Genomic DNA, 17,526 nt, shown 5'->3' on the forward strand with positions numbered 1-17,526 from the left:
GAGCATATAGGTAGAGTACAACAGAGTTTCCTGCACCGCCCCGGACGGTCGCCCATGTAGGCACTACCCGGCCTCGACGCCGCTCAGCTTCCGGGATCCAACGAGGTCGGGTGCATTGCGGGCGACGAGGTGGCAGGAAGCGCCGCTGGCTGCCCACCGCCACGAACAAAATGGAACGCCACAGCGCGCGGAGAACCCGGCAGGGGTGGCGGTCGGGCCTCACCATGCCAATGCACCTCCGCAGGAAGCTCCAGATGCTGAAGTTGCTCCTGGAGAACATGGGCGCTGGAAGGGTGGTCCTGGAAGCACACAACGGCGGCACAAGCTTTCAGGCGGAGCAGACGCGAGGAGCAGACGCGCGTGCACCAGGAGGTAATCCTTTGTTGGGTAAAAGGAAGAACGCCAAAAAAAGGCAAAATAATATTTTCTGTTTGTTAGAAATGAAATTCTTCTTCGTATGGCTGGGGAAGCAATTATAGTTTGATGTCGAGGTTAGCAATCCATTCAATGACTTCACGCGAGGCAAAGTTTATGGCTGCGATGCCGCAGGGAATGGATCTTGCAAGTGTCTGACTTGGTGGGTGGTGGCCGCAGTCTCAATTTGGACTGCTCCTCATGTGGAGCAAGCGGCCACACCTTCCCTGGCCTATCCTCAAGCACTTGGGATTTGTCCCAAGTTTTCCGTGGACAGTTGAACCCTGGGACTTTACTTCTCAGGTCAGTTATCAGGTTGCAATTGGGCAAATGTTTGCATTCAACCTCGAGTTGGGCCATGGAAATTAGATATGAATTAATGTATTCAAGGCTGGTAATCCACTGCTGATCATGGAGGTTTTGTTTGAGCATACTTCACTACATTGGTCAGTACAGATCGGTGAAGTGGTACCAGCACTGGTTCGGATATCACCCACGGCGGACGTGAGCCATGGCCAGAAATCGAGCAAAGGTCGCTGAGTTCAGAGCACAGCGCGCCAGCCACGGTGCCAAGCACGGTGCATAAAACACTGAGACCAACAACAGCCGGAACCTCTCTGGCAACTTTCTATCAGCTTTAGTATCACATACTCTTGGAAGTATGCGAAATAAATGGAGTTCAAATTCTTACTTCGTATTTACGTTGAGAACCCTTCGAAATAGATACAAGCTTCCATAGGCCGAGATTGAAAAGGAAAAATAATTAATGTAGGAGAATGTTTCCCAACAGAATCAGAATCTATATTTATCCTAGAGGAATCTGATGACCTATAAAGCTCTTTTTCAAAATGTCCAGTAGGGGCGGGTCAGAAAGCACCAAGAAACAGTACATAAAGTATAGGAAAGGTAATTGCAAGTCACTAAAATAAATAAAAATAAACATATATATGTACAAATTGCATAACTATGTAAATTCCTGGCCAATTTGCCAACACTTAACGCAAGCTTGGGCAAGGCAGCGAAACAAAAAACAAAGTCCCAGACAATACAAAGACACCGCGCACAATATTTCTAATTACAAGAATAGATTTGACCATACATGTACCAAATGTCATCTTTCTAAAACAACAAAACGCAACACAATCGTCAAGCAGCACTGCTTTCCAGTTCCTCTATAGAACATCTTGAGAATGTACGCGAGTCAGTCGGTCAATCCAAAATAGTCAGCGTATAAATCGATAGAGTGAATTGAAGGATAATGTGTTGCATTTAAAATACGCAATACAGCTGAGCTCTATAATGATGCTGGACAAAGCGGGAGGATGTGCGAAATGTTTACACGCGTGCTCCATTCGCGCGCAAGCCCCTGCTGTGAAGGCGTTTGCACGTTCCGATTGCATTCATCACCCAACAAATTATTTAGTTATTATTGGTGCCTCAAATGGGGAATTGGCAGCTTATACAATACAAGTGTTACACATACAGATGTGAAAACTCAATTCTCATTTCTTTAAAACCGTTTTTTAGTGTTTAGTTTGTTTTCCTTCACCCGCACCTCCGATAAGCAGGGTTGGCTACGTACGGTGCAAAATAAGTTTAACATACGTAGGAACGTACAAAAATCACATCCAAGTACATTCGTTGATGTTTCTGAATGCAATTATTACAAAGGTAGAAAACAGTAAATCCAGGTTTTTTTGGGTTAGATCACGAAAATATCTAAATATGTTGTTAAACCCGCCACCACCCGACACAGCCAAACTAGTAAGGGTTGTCACGTCAACAGAACGTGGCCAATTCGTCACTATTACAGCACACCGGTGTAGTGTAGTGTATAGTGTAGTGTATAGTGTAGTGTATAGTAATGTATAATAGTGTAGTGTATAGTAATGTATAATAGTGTAGTGTATAGTATAGTGTTTAGTGTAGTGTATAGTAGTGTAGTGTATAGTGTAGTATACTAGTACAGCACACCGGTGGGTTGGAGAGCCAAGCCACAACATTTACAAACTGAGTACGACGTTTCGCCAGTAATTACAACCAGCTTCATCAGGCGACTGCCAGATTTGTGGAGAAGTCCACCTGTTTCGTTCCTTAAATAGAGGCGTAGATGTGGTGACCACACAAAAAAATCTATTATGGATGATATTGGTTGTGAAAGCCTACGAGCTAAACAAACAATAAATCACCATCATCAGCCACAATAAATCGAATGCAGAAGGAAGGAAGGCATCCCTGCCCACAAGCTGTCAACCTCTCTAACGATCCTGGCTGTGCTCCTTCACACAAGCGAATTTCATTCCTCTTTCTCCCCGAGAGAGTTTCCTCTCGGGAGCATTCTCTCCATTGGCTGCCGCTCCACTGCAAGTCTCGACCACGAGCCGTCGTCATCCCTTCTGGCGACATGCCCTGCTCAGGCCCACTGACCTTTCTTAACAGTCGGTGCGAAACACCATCCGTAAAAAATAAAAACCTCATTTTTAAATGTGAACAAGCAGAATAACACTCGGATTCTTTCCATTTTAGCGCAAGTCTCTAAACGCCGAGTTGACAGCAGGTGGTGTAATGCAGTGTAAGTTTGTCAAATTGAAACTGCACGCAAACGTCATTAAGGTCCAGGAGAGATTTGGGGGATTTTAACCCTCGGCATAAAACGATGTTGGCAAGCAAGCAACCTTAGAAGATCAAATGGATTTTTTTCCAGCTGCGATCGTGACAATTTATTTGCGGTATCATCTTCAAATGACTCACCCTCGCCTATATCTCTCCCATCTCCTCTCTCCACTGTGCCCCCTTGCACTGCCCTCTGCTCCAGAAACCAATACCTTCTGTCAAAACACAGCTATAAGCTTTTTTTAGGAGGGGGGGGGGGGGCATTTAGAGCTCGGGTAGTTTAATCAGGGAAGATTACCTCACTTAATTTTTTTATGAAATAAAAAATATATTAATTAATGCCTGAACCCAAAAGATACAAAACATGATTATTTCTGGATCCACCTGCATTTTGCATCACAGCCTCACGAACCACCTCGAGGACCGTCGCGGACCACACTGGTGGTCCGGGGAGACCACACTTTGAGAACCACTGGTCTAGGACACTTTGTAAACCCAAGTTGTAGTTTAAGGTACGCACAGATGAACTGAGAGAACACAGGCATGGGTGTGCCTTAGCTGCGGAGTAGCACGGAGACTTGGACAACACTTGTGAAAGCAAGTGCTCGATTAAAATCTAAAAATAGTTTAGCGCCTCTCAGTGTGCTGCAGGAATCAATGCGTCGGTTATAAACAGCAATTACTCGGTGGTCACGTGGCCACCACCACACGTCTCTCCCATGTCGCGGACGCGTCGACATTAACACTTGCTCAGAAGTGAACAATGCAAATGCGGAAAGAGCTTGATGAGCAGATATATCTATCGCATAGTCAGCAGTGTAAATTCCACATTCATATGGCAATGACCATCCTATCATAATCTCTCCATCCAAATGTAGAACACCATGGATAACCTATCTATATAAAAGGGTAATTTGTGAATGTGTGTTTGTTCGAAATGTTTAGCATACTTCCCAACATGCAACAAACTTGAAATTTGGCATGTGCGTAGCTTCCTTCCAGACTGTACACAATGCAATAATGGATATATTTTGCGAGCGGTGACGTCACATCTGTGATGTCACCCGCATGCGGCAGCGTCACGCAGTGTGCCTGCTGACGTCACGCATCCCCCCCCCCCAACCTTCCGCATAGGCCGTGTATTAATCCAAGACAAGAATCCAAGTCTCGGGTGAAGCCGGGTAGTAAAGCTAGTAACTAATAAAAAAATACATCATTACAATATAACACATAAGCTTTCGCGACCAATATCCGTAAAAAAAATGTAGTTAGATCGCGTAAACATAAATTTTTCGTTAACCCACAACCACCCGACACAGCCAATTAATAAGGTTTGTCCCGTAAACATAACGTACAAATTAGTTACTCCTTCAGTAAACTGATGCGTTGGAGATTAAACCCACAACATTTCCAATTGTACAACTGTAAATGTTGTGTTCAATTATACATGTTATGGGTTTGTTGTGGCTTCCCTGAAGTAGAAACTAATTGTCACTTTTTGTTTACGTGACAAACCTTACTAATTGGCTGTGTCGGGTGGTGGCGGGTTAATGACACATTTATATTTACGTGATCCAACCCAAAAAATAAACTCTTTAACTATGGATAATAAAAATAAGGCACTATGTTTAAGACTTATCTGGACGGCGCTGTGTACTCGGACTTTCGGGCAATGCCATGTGTGGGTGTTCGGCACTCAGACGCGGAATAAGCGGCTACGGTCTCGACCCGGTCGCCAACGAGGGCACGAAAAAAAATAGAAAAAAATTGCCGCCATGTTAAATTTGGAATCGAAACTTCATTTGGCTAAAGTTCCAGCTCTGAGAGAGAGGTAGACAATATCAGATCGACTGCTTGTGAGAGGAAAACTTTCCCCAAAAATGTGTTAAGCTTGGACCTCCACGAACCACCCCCCCCCCCCCCCCGGACTGAACCACTCTGAAACGATTAACCCCCTCCGCGCGTCGACGGATCGGCAAAGTTCACCACATTCGAGTCAGGAGCCGATAAATTGTTTATTTGCATTTGCTGTACGTGTTTGAATGCACTGTTTGGCAGCGTGGCGTCTCATACCAGACAGTGACGAGTCGACCTTGCACTACAGCGGGACCGGGTTCGGCTATCACTCGACACCGAGGTCAGCCATGACCGGGAATGGAACTGGGGTTGTTGGGTTCACAGCGCAGTGCACGAAAAGAACCACTGTGACACCGCTCCCCCATCACGAGAATCACCGGGCAAGCTTTGTCGACCAGAGTAAATCCTCGCATGGCGAATGAAACGCCAGATCCGCGACCAACACTCACCATCAGGCTGCAGCGCAACGAGCGCATTGGTGTCCTACAGGTCACAATTAAAATCCTAATGGGAGCTCGACGTCTCCTTTCTTTTTCTCTTTCCCTTTCCTCTGCTTCTCATTTACGGCCTCGGATCACAGCCAGGAGCTCCTCTGGATCCATTCGCTCATTAACAACAGAACGGATACCACCCCTCACCAAAATTCCGATTTTGTTAAGTTTCGCAAGAAGCTCACGCGGCGCACCGTAAAAGCGGCAGTCGTTTTGTGCGTCGCAAATCTTAGGAAGGCCCAGGAGGATGACATCTGGCAGAGCCATTCATGCACACATGGTGATGCACTGCTTACTTTGCGAATTCCAAATGGAGATTGCTTTGCCCCGTTGCACGATGCAAATAGCGCCAGTGAAAATGAACTCAAGTCAGTAAAAAATAAACAAATGTAAATTTCATTTTTTTTTTACTTTACACGAAACTTCACACGGAAATAATTTTACAGTCTAAACACTAACAGCTTGACCACTTGCGAGCATTTCATCAGAATCTGGGCGACGCTGGGTCAGACGCGCCTGGAATGAAACCAGTAACAGAGAGCAGAAGAATCCAGTCCAGGCTCCACGGTGGTGGAGGGGGGGGGACAATGCACTCAACTCGTTAAGGGTGCAACCTCATCTAAAACATCCCCCAGCATCAGTCGACAAAAGCGCCCGCCGACGGAAGCACCGGTACTGTGGCTCCAGACACAACACGGGGGATTAATTTAATTGAACGGAAGCGACGCTAGACCGCTTCACCCCGCGACGCCACCCACGAGGAATTCGTCAGCGCTCGCTCGGTCCATCGCCATTTCCCGCCGCAAAATTGTTGCGAAATTGGGGAAACAAGTCTGATGGAATGTGGTGAAAAAAATACGATTATCGTTGTTGTTGTACTTCGCACCAACTGCATTGGCACAAGTTGTGGCAACTGTGGAACGTTGTTCAACTATGCAGCAGCAGCAAAAGGGCATGTGTTACCAATGTAATGTGCTGTGTAGGCGCCTTAGTACCAACTAGTGCAGGGGTGGGCGGCCAATGGATAGATACACTACGGGAGTTTAATATGGCCCACTGTTGCATGAGGCCGACACTACTTAGCAATAGCCCACAAACCAAATTAATATTTTTTCCTGCCAGCATCTGAGCCGCGCTGATCGGGTACCGGAGAGGAACATTTTGGACATCGTAACAACTCTGTTTATAATTTGAGAGCGCCTCCCGGCCTGACTGCTATCTCATCACTAATTTGAAGCTCTTGTTCCTGTGCTCAGCAAACAGCCCATGACAGACACCCCAGTTGCATGGCTATGAGACAGCCCACTGTGGGCTTTTGAGTCTTTCTTCAACGGTGTTTCATGTTGATTATCTACGCACGTAAATTGCTTTAACGGCAGAGACACAGACTTGTGACTTTGATTCAACGTTGGAGACGATAGAGGATATGCACGCCCAGCAGACTTCATACGTATTCAAATGCATCCAAGTAGCCTTGTAAACTAAACTCGTTTTTTGTTTATCTGTGTCGGGTGGTGGCAGGTTTACCGACACATTTATATTTACACGATCTAATCCAAAAAACCTCTATTATGGATAATATTGGTAGCGAATGCCTACGTGTTAAACTAAACTATTTTTTTTTATTTTACCAGGTAAGGCCCACTGAGCTTTATAGCTCTTTTTCAGAAGCGACCTGGCCAAGAATGATAGCTCAACAACAAAGTGGCTTATCACGTGGAATTGTCCAAAGTCAGCTCCCCACTTCCCCACCGTATCGAGCGCCCACTCCAGGCGGAGCTGACCACCTACCTAATCTGTTTACGCACGAGCTCCACTCACTTCCCTTTGGTGTTCAGTGTTTTTTTAATCCTTACAATGGTGGTTGTTGGTGAGTATTGCCAGAACAAGACAATCCACCTTTAGGTGTTTGAGCGCTCAAAGAAATTAGCACAGACAAGTACCATATATATTAAATGTATTGTTGTTGTTATTATGATTACACAATAAGCTAAAAATAACACTTGTTAAAGACAACTCTAATGTGAAACAATACAAAATAATGCGGAAGAAATGAGATGAGAAGGAATAGATTTTCTGAATCCATCACGACCCCGAATCGTGACAATTCACGGGGCGGAATAGGCAAGTGTCACATGATTAACGGCGACCAATGAATGCAATGTGCCAACGTATCTGTACGTGCGCTAAGCGGTTATTTCCGATTCATGCAAATAATATAGCTAATGTTTAAGTCAGGCTAAACGAACGTATACAAGCAAGACCGAACAAACGAGAATACCAAAACGTGCAAAACGACGAGATATAAAAACGAATCAATTCCCAAAATGGAATCGCGACAACACAACGTCGAACTGTGACAATTAAAATCGAACGTCTCCGTGAGCACGACGGGCGAATCGTCGCACGCGTGACACGCTGACCAATGCGGACGTTGAGCGGCCTGAACACACGCGAACCCACCACAACTCCATCCCCTCCCCACCCACCCACCGCTGCCTGCTGCCAGGACTTTTGAAACAAATTCGGCCACGCGCAAAGTGACACCCGCTGTCAGGAAACCCAACGCGGCGGATATGGTGACCACGCAGCCGGCGCGAGATAAAATATTTAAAGCGCCGGCTGTGAGAGACAAGCGGGCGCTAGTGGCGTTGGTGATGGTGGTGGTGGAGAGGGAAGAGAAGGGTGAGGATAGTGTATTGGTCCGTCCATGTTTATATACGTATATTTTTTTATATTCCGCCCACACCCCCACTCCCAAATTATGTTGAACATTTGATATCGGCGTCGTGCCAGGATACGAATAGTGCATCATCCTATGTCGGAGAACGGCCGCAGAGGATGTGTTCTGAGACCTACTCCTGGAGATAATCTCCCATCGGCATCTTGATCCACAACCAGGGAGGCACACGTTTTAATGCTCTTGCAAATATTGTTCCTAACACGACAATAAAAGCCATTTTTTCCCTCTCGAATGTCAAATGCTGGAAGAGGGAAAATAAATTCCCAACTTATCACGATGTTTCCGTGTATTAAAATCATTCCCGATCAGGCTGAGACTATCAACCCAATAAGCCCGAAAACCCAGTTGAATCACGGCGGGCGGCCAAAACCCGGTTTTGAACTCAGGATCTCGGCAGGACGTTGGCTCAAGTAGCAAGAATCAGAATATGTATTTATACTGGAGGAATCCGATGAGCTATAAAGCTCTTTTTTTACAGAAGTTATGTAGTAGGGGCACAGGGTCACAATGTTACAAAAACCAACAATACAAAAACACGAAATTTATAGCCGCCAAATATTCTAAATGAATGTTTCTGAACTTTGAGCCATCTGGCCACCTCCTAACGCTGCATGTGCCAAAGCAGACACTCTCATCAAGTAGGCCCACGCTGACGCTGTCGAATGAAGGCAGAGAGACGTGACACCACACGTAAACACCGCAGGTCGGCCCGCGGTATCTCGGCGGTGCTCGCTCAACGACCCGTCACACACGCATACCTGCGCTTCTTGATGCCGTTGGCGTGGCTCTCCTCGCCATTGTCCTGAGCGCCGGGGTCGGACATCCTCGCCGAGTCGCTCGACTCCGCCGAACAGTTGCTAAACCTCTGCAGCGCTTTCACAGAAACGGATTCTGCGTCTGCGCGAGCGGAAAGAGACAAAGCCTTAACAGACTGTTGGGGGCGAGCGCTGTTAGCAAGTAACTACGAAGGCCAACGCAGCACGTGCAGTATTAATCGATTCAACAATTAATAAGAGTCAAGGAAGGGTATGGACTCTGGAGATGGAATGATGAAAATCAGCTCGTGTGTATAAGCCAGACGGATCATCGCATCGTGCGACTGCGAGAGATGGCAAACGCTTTGCAATATCTTCACACAACAGTAGCTAGATCATGACTGATGATGATGATGATGCTGATTAATGGACAGATGGAACTAAGACTTTTGAAATGAAAACCAGGGGAACAAAAGGAAATTCAGTGATTATTATTTTTATTGTGGGTCGTGATTTAGAGAATCGATTTCTTTGTTAATGTTGTCGGACACTGCATCAAGCCTAGTTACTGCAAAAGCCATGTGAACCCGTGGACATGTGATTAAATACGAACCGATAACAATCCCTTCTCACATTCACGATGCATGTTATCATGAGCATGATGAGAACTGATTTTAATTGATGAATGAATGCAGAGTTACGTCCAAAGTAACAAAGCAAATACAACACACATGTAAACAATCAAACAACATCATAAAAGTGCCAGGATATTAAACAAAATACAAGGTCTAGATATACTATACAAGCATAATATAATGCCTTTCAGTTATCCAGCTAACCTTTGCTCCGTCATAACTGTTTCAGGAAAACCCTGAAAAATAATGTTTAGTCAGTTTCATTAATATGTTTCAAATGTGAAAAGGGTTAGAACAGTGTGTAAACTACCACCATGCCACCACTCGCCACAATGTCTTTGTCACTATCAACAACAGCCACCATTCGCTAATAAGTGACGGTGATGACACCACGGCGCTTGTGCCAGGCTAGGTGCACTGAGGCCACGTGAAGTGTCGATGGCTCGCTGGCAGCAGGTCACGGGGACAGACCCAGGTGCAATAAGTTGACCTACTGAGATGACTAGCATATGTACCACCTGTGCCCCCCCTACTGTGCCATGTATATACACATATATAAACATATGCCCACAGACAGACGGAATTCCACAAAAAAACACGAAGCGCAGACATGCGAAGTGAGGCAAGTGGATGCCGACATTGACAAAGAAACTCAAACTTGACCGAAAGACACGGACAAGGTGTCCCGGGCCATCTTTAATTGCACATTCTGCCCTAAAAGTAACCCAACCCATTCATTATTTGGAAAAAAGATCAGCTTACTCAGCCACTGGATAGCACAGAATAGCAAACAAGCCTTGGACAATGGCACAGCATTTAAATGCCAGGGAATAAAATGGAATCATTCAACCCTGACTCAAGGGCTATCCACCCTTGCTGTTGTTTTGCGGTTTAAAAAAATTAAATGACAGCAGTTTGCCAACATTTTCTGTAAATGACGAAAAAACCCATTACAACAACAGCATTCTGCCGATGGGGCATAAACGCGATGGTCACTGACGCGGAAATTAAAACTCCTGCCATCACTCATTGCGCAGCAATGCAGTTTCAGCTAGATATAATTAAAATTGATTATCAATTATGTGCTTTGTATTATTACTTTATAGATTTTCCTCTCTACGAAATTAGAAAAAGTTCACCTTCATTAAAAACATTTTTTTAACTACTCAACGATTTGTATTTTACCAGGTAAGGCCCACTGAGCTATAGAGCTTTTATTTCAGAAGCGAGCTGGCCACTAATAATAGCCAAACGAAGGGGCTTATCACGTGGAAATTTAGAGCAGCCAAATACTCGAAACGCACGTTTCTAAATGTGGGGGAAAAAACCAGAGGGCTCGGAGAAAAACCCGCACGACCATGGGCAGAATATGCAAACTAAAAAAATTAACCCGTAAAAACAAAGTTTTTCACTATAAATCCTTTATATGCGTGGCATCGGTTTTATTTTATTATTCATTTCTGTTTTCTTGTGTAAAAGTTTCATTTTTATCACATTAGTATTTTAAATTAAATCTGAATTTTTTTTTTTCATAAAAAGTGGAAAATTTTGGATTTTCTTTTCATTTAAATAAATTGTCACGCACAACGAGTCTGTGTGCAAAATGTCAGCTCGATTGGATCACGGGAAGTGGGTTAAAATAACCGAAAGATTTGCACGGTCGTAAGCGCGCAAGCAAGCAAGCAAGTGAACTTAATATAAAGAATTTAAAAATATACAGGCGTCGGGGTCGGGATCGGGATCGAACCCACGACCTCCTGTATACCAGGCGAGGAAGTGAACATCTCACCACCACTGACTGCACCTTGTTCTCATCATCTACTTTAAACACAACACAATTACGAATTAAGTAAATGCGGGCACAAACCCCGTGTTAGTTACAAGGAAGAAAAATCACACGTACACATGGATTCTGCAGAATTTTCCAACGTGCATTTCCCTCCCCACCCCCCCGTACCAAATGGCGCTCGCGCGAACGGCCCAAATTTATTTTTTAAAGTCGCAAGAATTTACACGAGTCGGCATCGTAGAACTCATCCTCGTCGCTGCTGCTGGAGTTGTCCCGCACTTCGAGCGTCTTCAGATCGTCGAGCAACTCGGCCGTCCCTTCTGCCGGGGACTCCGACACGTCGCTCTGGGATGGAAGAAAATAAACAACAACAAAAACCACGGCGGTTACTTCCGTTTCTCGATGGTCCGATCTCCCGCCGCGTACGCCGCAGGTGGGAGAGTGGGGTGGGAAATAAAACAAGTGTTTGAAAGAGCAAAAGGAAGCTGTAATGGCCAGCTGAGCAGCAGGAGTTGACAACAAGTGAATGGGCAGCCTCCTGCTGGCTCTCCCCACAGCTGATTTATATACTTTACAAATAAATGTACAGTGTTATGCAGTGGTCCGTATAAACCCATGCCGTATCCTTATAGGCAAATTACATTGAAAAGACAACGCTGGAGTTATGGCAGAAGAATTGCACTGTTTTACATGATGCCCGTGGCACTTTGAAAACAACCTACACATCTATATACAGCGACTAGCTCTTCCCCTGTACGTTTTACAAGGCTGCCATATGAATACGAGGTGTACGCTGTCACATGCACCACTCATTAAAGTGGACTCCCATCAAGTTAACCGTCATTTGTGCTCCGCACGCAACAGGTGGATTTCTGCAGCAGTTATCATACCGTTCAAATAAAATCTAAAACTACACTAAACTACACTATGAGATCTCTTTTACCAGTGGCAAAATATAATGGTAGGTTTTTACCCTTTTAACTGGTACAAAACTGACACCTTTATTCAAGGCATCATGTTTGCAATGACCACAACACAAGTAGTCAATTGAGTTGTACGCCTTCTGGTGTCATCTGGCCCTACACCAATGGGGACTAGGCTCTAAAGAAAGCCGTCTCGGGTGTGGGCCAATCAACTTCAAGGACAGTGCATATTATTATCCTTATCAGAGTTGCTTCTTTTTGTTTGCTTTATTGACTACTTGTGTTGTGGTCATTGCAAACATGATGCCTTGAATAAAGGTGTCAGTTTTGTACCAGTTAAAAGGGTAAAAACCTACCATTACACTAAACTATTTATATTTTACCAGGTATGGCCCACCGAGCTATGTAGCTCTTTTTCAGAAGCGACCTGACCACGAATGATAGCTCGACGAAGTGCCTTATCAGGTGGAATTTTTTCCACCGCAGCCCAATTTCATTAATAATTTGGACGACGCTTGTAGTTCGTCCACGATGCTCGTCCCACCGAAGTGGCGCAGGGGTTCTGCGCCGTGACTTCCAAAGTGCGGTTTCGTCTCTTGGCAACAACGGCCGAGAGTTGGATGGGCCACTCGCGCCCTTTGTACAAAAAAGACAACAAAACCGCCCAAGCCTCAGCCACTCGCAGGCGAGGAAAGATTTGGTCGAATGAATGGTCACGGCAGAGACAGCCTGCCACATTATGTTTTTGCTTACAGGTAAGTGATTAGGGCAACTGTTACAACGCCGCGTTGTCGATTATTCAACAGACGTGGCTACGGGCAGTCACACAATTACGAGTCGCCGCTGCCAGTGTGCTGCACTAATTGAGCACCGTCGCCCCGACACCCTGGGCCAGTGGCGAGCGAGTCGGTGATTGTACAGGACGCACGCGGGGAAGAGGGGAGCGTGCGTGCGCACGAGCGTGCCCGCGTGTAGTTGCCGGTGTGTGTGCGAGCATGCCCACGTGTGTGCGCGCGTGTGTGTGTGTGTGCAAGCATGCCCGTGTGTGTGTACATGCGAGCTTGCCTCCACATGTGTACACATGTGCGTACGTGCGAGCGTACCCCAGTTTGTGTACAAGTGTGTGTGTGTGCAGACGTGAGCGTGCGCGTATGTGCACGCATGCGTATGCGTACACGTAAACGGTGCACAAATGCATACATGCGTGTGCGTACATGCAAGCGTGCAGCATGTGAGTGCTTGTGCGCGTACGTGCGAGTGCTTGCTGTGGTAGCTGATGGGTGAGAGCAGAAAACAAAAACCATAAACAAAACGACTGTTAGGCAAGGAAGATATGCGAGTCTCAAAGTTTGCATGGAGATGTTCAGTTCTCACGAACAGAAACACAATGAATCCCAATGGCACGACGCCAATGGCACAACCCACATGTCATTGGTGAAAACAGACGATTCTATTTATGCAACAATCGAATCTATTTAATGTACGTACTCGCATGGCCTGGCAAACTCGCCAAATAAGTCAAATACAGGTTTCCCCTCACTTTATGCAGATTCGGTTTGTGTGATTTCACATATATGCGGCTCACCTATTTCTATCCAAAATTCACGAAATGCGATTTCAACACACTCATAGGCAGCTATACAGTCGGACATGAGGCAACAGTGTGTCTTGCGAGTATTTTATTTGTTACAAACTACTGTATTTTGTTACGAAATTTTGTGACAAAACTAAAGCATTACCACCCCAAATACAGAACGCTTACTTCGACAAACACTTTGCAAGTAACGCACGGCCGATCCGCCTGTATTTGCGCGCTTGTGGAATACGAACGGGAAAGCCTGTCGCTCGTACCAACGAGCGAACAAACACGACGACTCGCTACACACACAGCCAGGCGGCCAACGCACGTCACCGTTTCACCTGTGTCACACCGCCGTCGTCGTCGTCCCTACAGCAGCACTCCCAGACGCCAGCACGCACGCTTCCCAGACTGTTCCATTCCGTCCGGAGACTGCGTTTGCCCGCTCGCCACCACCGAGTGGGGGGGGGGCTAGCGTGGGTTGAGGTGGGGCGGAGAGAGTTGTGTGGGGGGGGGGCGGTGTCTACAAGGTCCCACAGGTACGGCCGACTGCCGACGAGCGATCGGCGCGATCCGCTCGGAACCGCATGCGACGTCACCAGGCGTTCGCGGTTTTGTTTGCGCTACTTGCGCCCGGGCAGATGGGTCAGAAGGATAGGTTGGCGGGCAGGTGAGATGAATGGACGGGTGGGCGGGCGGGCGGGCAGGTGGGCAGGTAGTTGGTGGGGGGGCCTGATCGTGAGCATCTGAGAGGACAGTGGTGAAACTGGAGATTCATCTTTTTTAACGAGAGGGGAGGTTTGGCGCTGTGGGTCTCTTTGGTTGGAACACCAGTGATTAATAAATTACGCTAGAGATTTGTTTTCTCCTGAGGCTCTTTTCTCTCCCTACTCCACTTGCCCAACTGTTATGACCAAATCTTCATGGGAAACGACTTTCTGCTTTTATGCCTACCTCCTGCGATCCTCTAAGAATGCAAAAAAAATCCCCCGAAACCGGTACAGCGTCCATGCATGTATCACGAGCGTAAGAATCAATATTTATTGATTAATTTTATGCTATTTATTGGCTCTTAAAAATAAACTCAAATAAATGTATGTTTTGAGCTTTTGCTACTAAAACATTTATAGGCCTTGCCAGCAGGTGGGTTTGTTCAGGAGTAGGATTTTCTATTAATAAACCATCTTTTCTGAATGCAGAGTTTAAACGCATTTTCTGAACGCCACATCTCCAAACAGTTTGGCGCGCAATGCAAAATATACAAGCGCTCACTCGCCACAAGAATCCTTAATTCATTAGTTTTAAAATTATCTCGTCAAAACGCACACCAGCGGTTGGGGGAAATTAAACCCGTTAAAGCGAATTAATTATCGAGATCTCACATACGGTAAAGGTGCAAACACGCACACACACAAGATCTAACGCGGTCCCTAACGAGACGACTCGAGACACCGCAAATTCCATTAAGCCACACAAGCCCTTGCATTCCAAAAACAATTAAACGCTGCCAGAATAATTACTGCCAGCTCTTAATGTGCGTGGAATATTGCCGCGTTTGAGTCAAAACAAAGCTAAACGATAACGTTGACAATATGTCAATGCATGGGGCAGGTCACAACGACACGATGAGCACGTGGTAATACAGCAGGTAGCTCTAAAAACATTACTTTTGTGCGTTTAGTTTGTTGTCCTTCCCCCGCACCTCCGATTAGCGTGGTTGGGTACGTACGGTGTGAAAGAAGTTCAACATACAAATTTATTGTGTACATGTACAGCCCTTTCGACAGTCCGCTGCTGGATGAGGGGACACCCCCAATGCCTGTTGGGTTATTTAATCACAATCCTCACTTCACCATGGCGGTAAGTGTGGGTTGGTGATGGTGGGGAGCAGAGACAATAACACAATGGATATTTCTGCACTGCCCTCTGCTGATAAATCAGCCCAAAAACAGCCCACAACACCTGTTGTATACAGGGTGGAAGCCCATCCAAGAACTATCCAGCCCCATCGTGAAATGTGGTCGCATTTAGATGCTACGTAAAATGTAAACTGCACTGTAATTTGCATTATTTATGCACATTATTCTTGCGGAAGATGCTTTTCAATTTGAACAAGATGGGAAAAGCTAAAACAAACAATATGAACAATGAAAAAGAGATGAGCAAAACATCGATTCTTAAAAGCAATTAGTTTTTCGAAAAGAGTATCATCTAATTGTGTTGGCATGTTTAAAAATTGTCAGAATATAAACAAAAGCTCAACGGGTATTGGGGGATTCCAACATCCATCTCATGGTGGGACCCCACCGACAAAAGTTTGCACAATCCACTGGCCAAATGCCTTTTTGCGAGTGTCAGATATTTTACCAATGCATTTGCAAGCGATGGCTTTGGACCTGATTGATGCTACCACCCATGATGTTTGAGTATTATTTGCACAAACTAGGCACACAAAGGCCCCATACTTTAACTATAGAGATACAACGAGCGGTCGGTGAAGTCAATCCATGCCACCAATCGCTTCGCCTCATGACCCAGGTGGGCTCGGCCATTAAAGCGGTCGAGCGATTATACGTCACTGACGGACTCGCCGCTTTCAGTCATTACTCGGCTACAAGTCACAACAAGCTTACGGCACCCTATTGGCGTATATTTCTCCAGTGCCATTCATCATCATATATCACCAGCTATGGATGAAGGCCTCCTCCCAGGCGTCAACACCTCACCCGATCCTGTTGGTTTAATAATCCACCTTGGCACCTGTACGCGAGCCAATTTCAATCGTTCTATCTCCTCGGTAGACGTTCCCCATTGGGCGAATTCCCTCCTTTATCTGCCACTCCCGGGTTAGTTTGACGACTAGCGGTCGTCATCCCTTCTCGTGACAGGTTCTGCCCCGGCCCACTTGATTTTCTTAGACAGTCGTCACATCGCGTATCGTTCATAAGAGTGCCGCTCGAGTTTGAAGGCTGGCGAGTTTGGCAACTCCGTCGAAGTGCTCCCACGCAGGAGTAAACTGGAACATCCATCCAGAGAAAGCAGACCCACACAAGAGAGCACTCCAACAAGTACTGTAACACAAATGGGTCGGCGACCGACTTGCTGTGCTGCCTCCGAGGGACCACGTAGGAGATCAACAACCATCAAACAACCGATCTTCAAAGTCCAGCGTTAGAGCGATGGCACAGTGGTTAGCACTCTGTGCTACCAAGCCCGACAACTTGAGGTCAAACAGCCCCCATGGCAGACAGAGCTTGGGCAGCCTCCATCCTGCAGCGTAAAATAAAAGGGCTGTAAATGGCACTACATGACCACCACACCCAGATAGCGTGTTTAGTCGCATACCAGCCCTACCACCATCTATTATGCAATGCAGAAGAGTGAGTGCATTCACGTGGCAATAATGTATGAATGGGCGGTGCGTGAAATCACTTCGTGAGCTTAAACAATAATTACTGTAGCTGCTGATTTATGGGTTTACACAACCCGAGTGTTATGCATGCAGACACCGACCACATGTATTAACATACAATCTATAAAGTGGTTTATCTATTCCATTCATCGTCAGCCAGGATCAATCCACTGCTGGATGAATGCCTCCGTCGCCATCTCTCATGCTCCTAAGATGTAAATATCCACGTAGAATCAGCACACGAGCCCATTTCACTGCTCCATCTCCCCAGTCGACGTCCTCTCAGGCATGTTCCATCCCTTGGCTGCCACTGTC

General features: G+C 46.1%; 1 protein-coding gene across 5 annotated transcripts in view; it reads right to left on the bottom strand.

The window, feature by feature from the left end:
* Positions 1-17,526, bottom strand: part of OSBPL1A (oxysterol binding protein like 1A) — an 84,058-nt gene that overhangs the window by 13,204 nt on the left and 53,328 nt on the right. For 3 of the 5 annotated variants that reach the window (XM_078856633.1, XM_078856636.1, XM_078856632.1), the window contains 3 exons: positions 11,522-11,642; positions 8,877-9,015; positions 224-299 (listed from right to left, as the gene is read on the bottom strand). In XM_078856633.1, coding sequence (XP_078712759.1) covers positions 224-299; positions 8,877-9,015; positions 11,522-11,642 — 336 coding nt within the window. Of the gene's footprint in view, positions 1-223; positions 300-8,876; positions 9,016-11,521; positions 11,643-13,434; positions 13,485-14,140; positions 14,447-17,526 lie in introns of those variants that run through there. The other 2 variants (XM_078856634.1, XM_078856637.1) reach the window with 2 other exon arrangements.

Source organism: Lampetra fluviatilis, chromosome 5 (genome assembly GCF_964198595.1).
Source record: "Lampetra fluviatilis chromosome 5, kcLamFluv1.1, whole genome shotgun sequence".
NCBI classification, from domain to species: Eukaryota; Metazoa; Chordata; class Hyperoartia; order Petromyzontiformes; family Petromyzontidae; genus Lampetra; species Lampetra fluviatilis.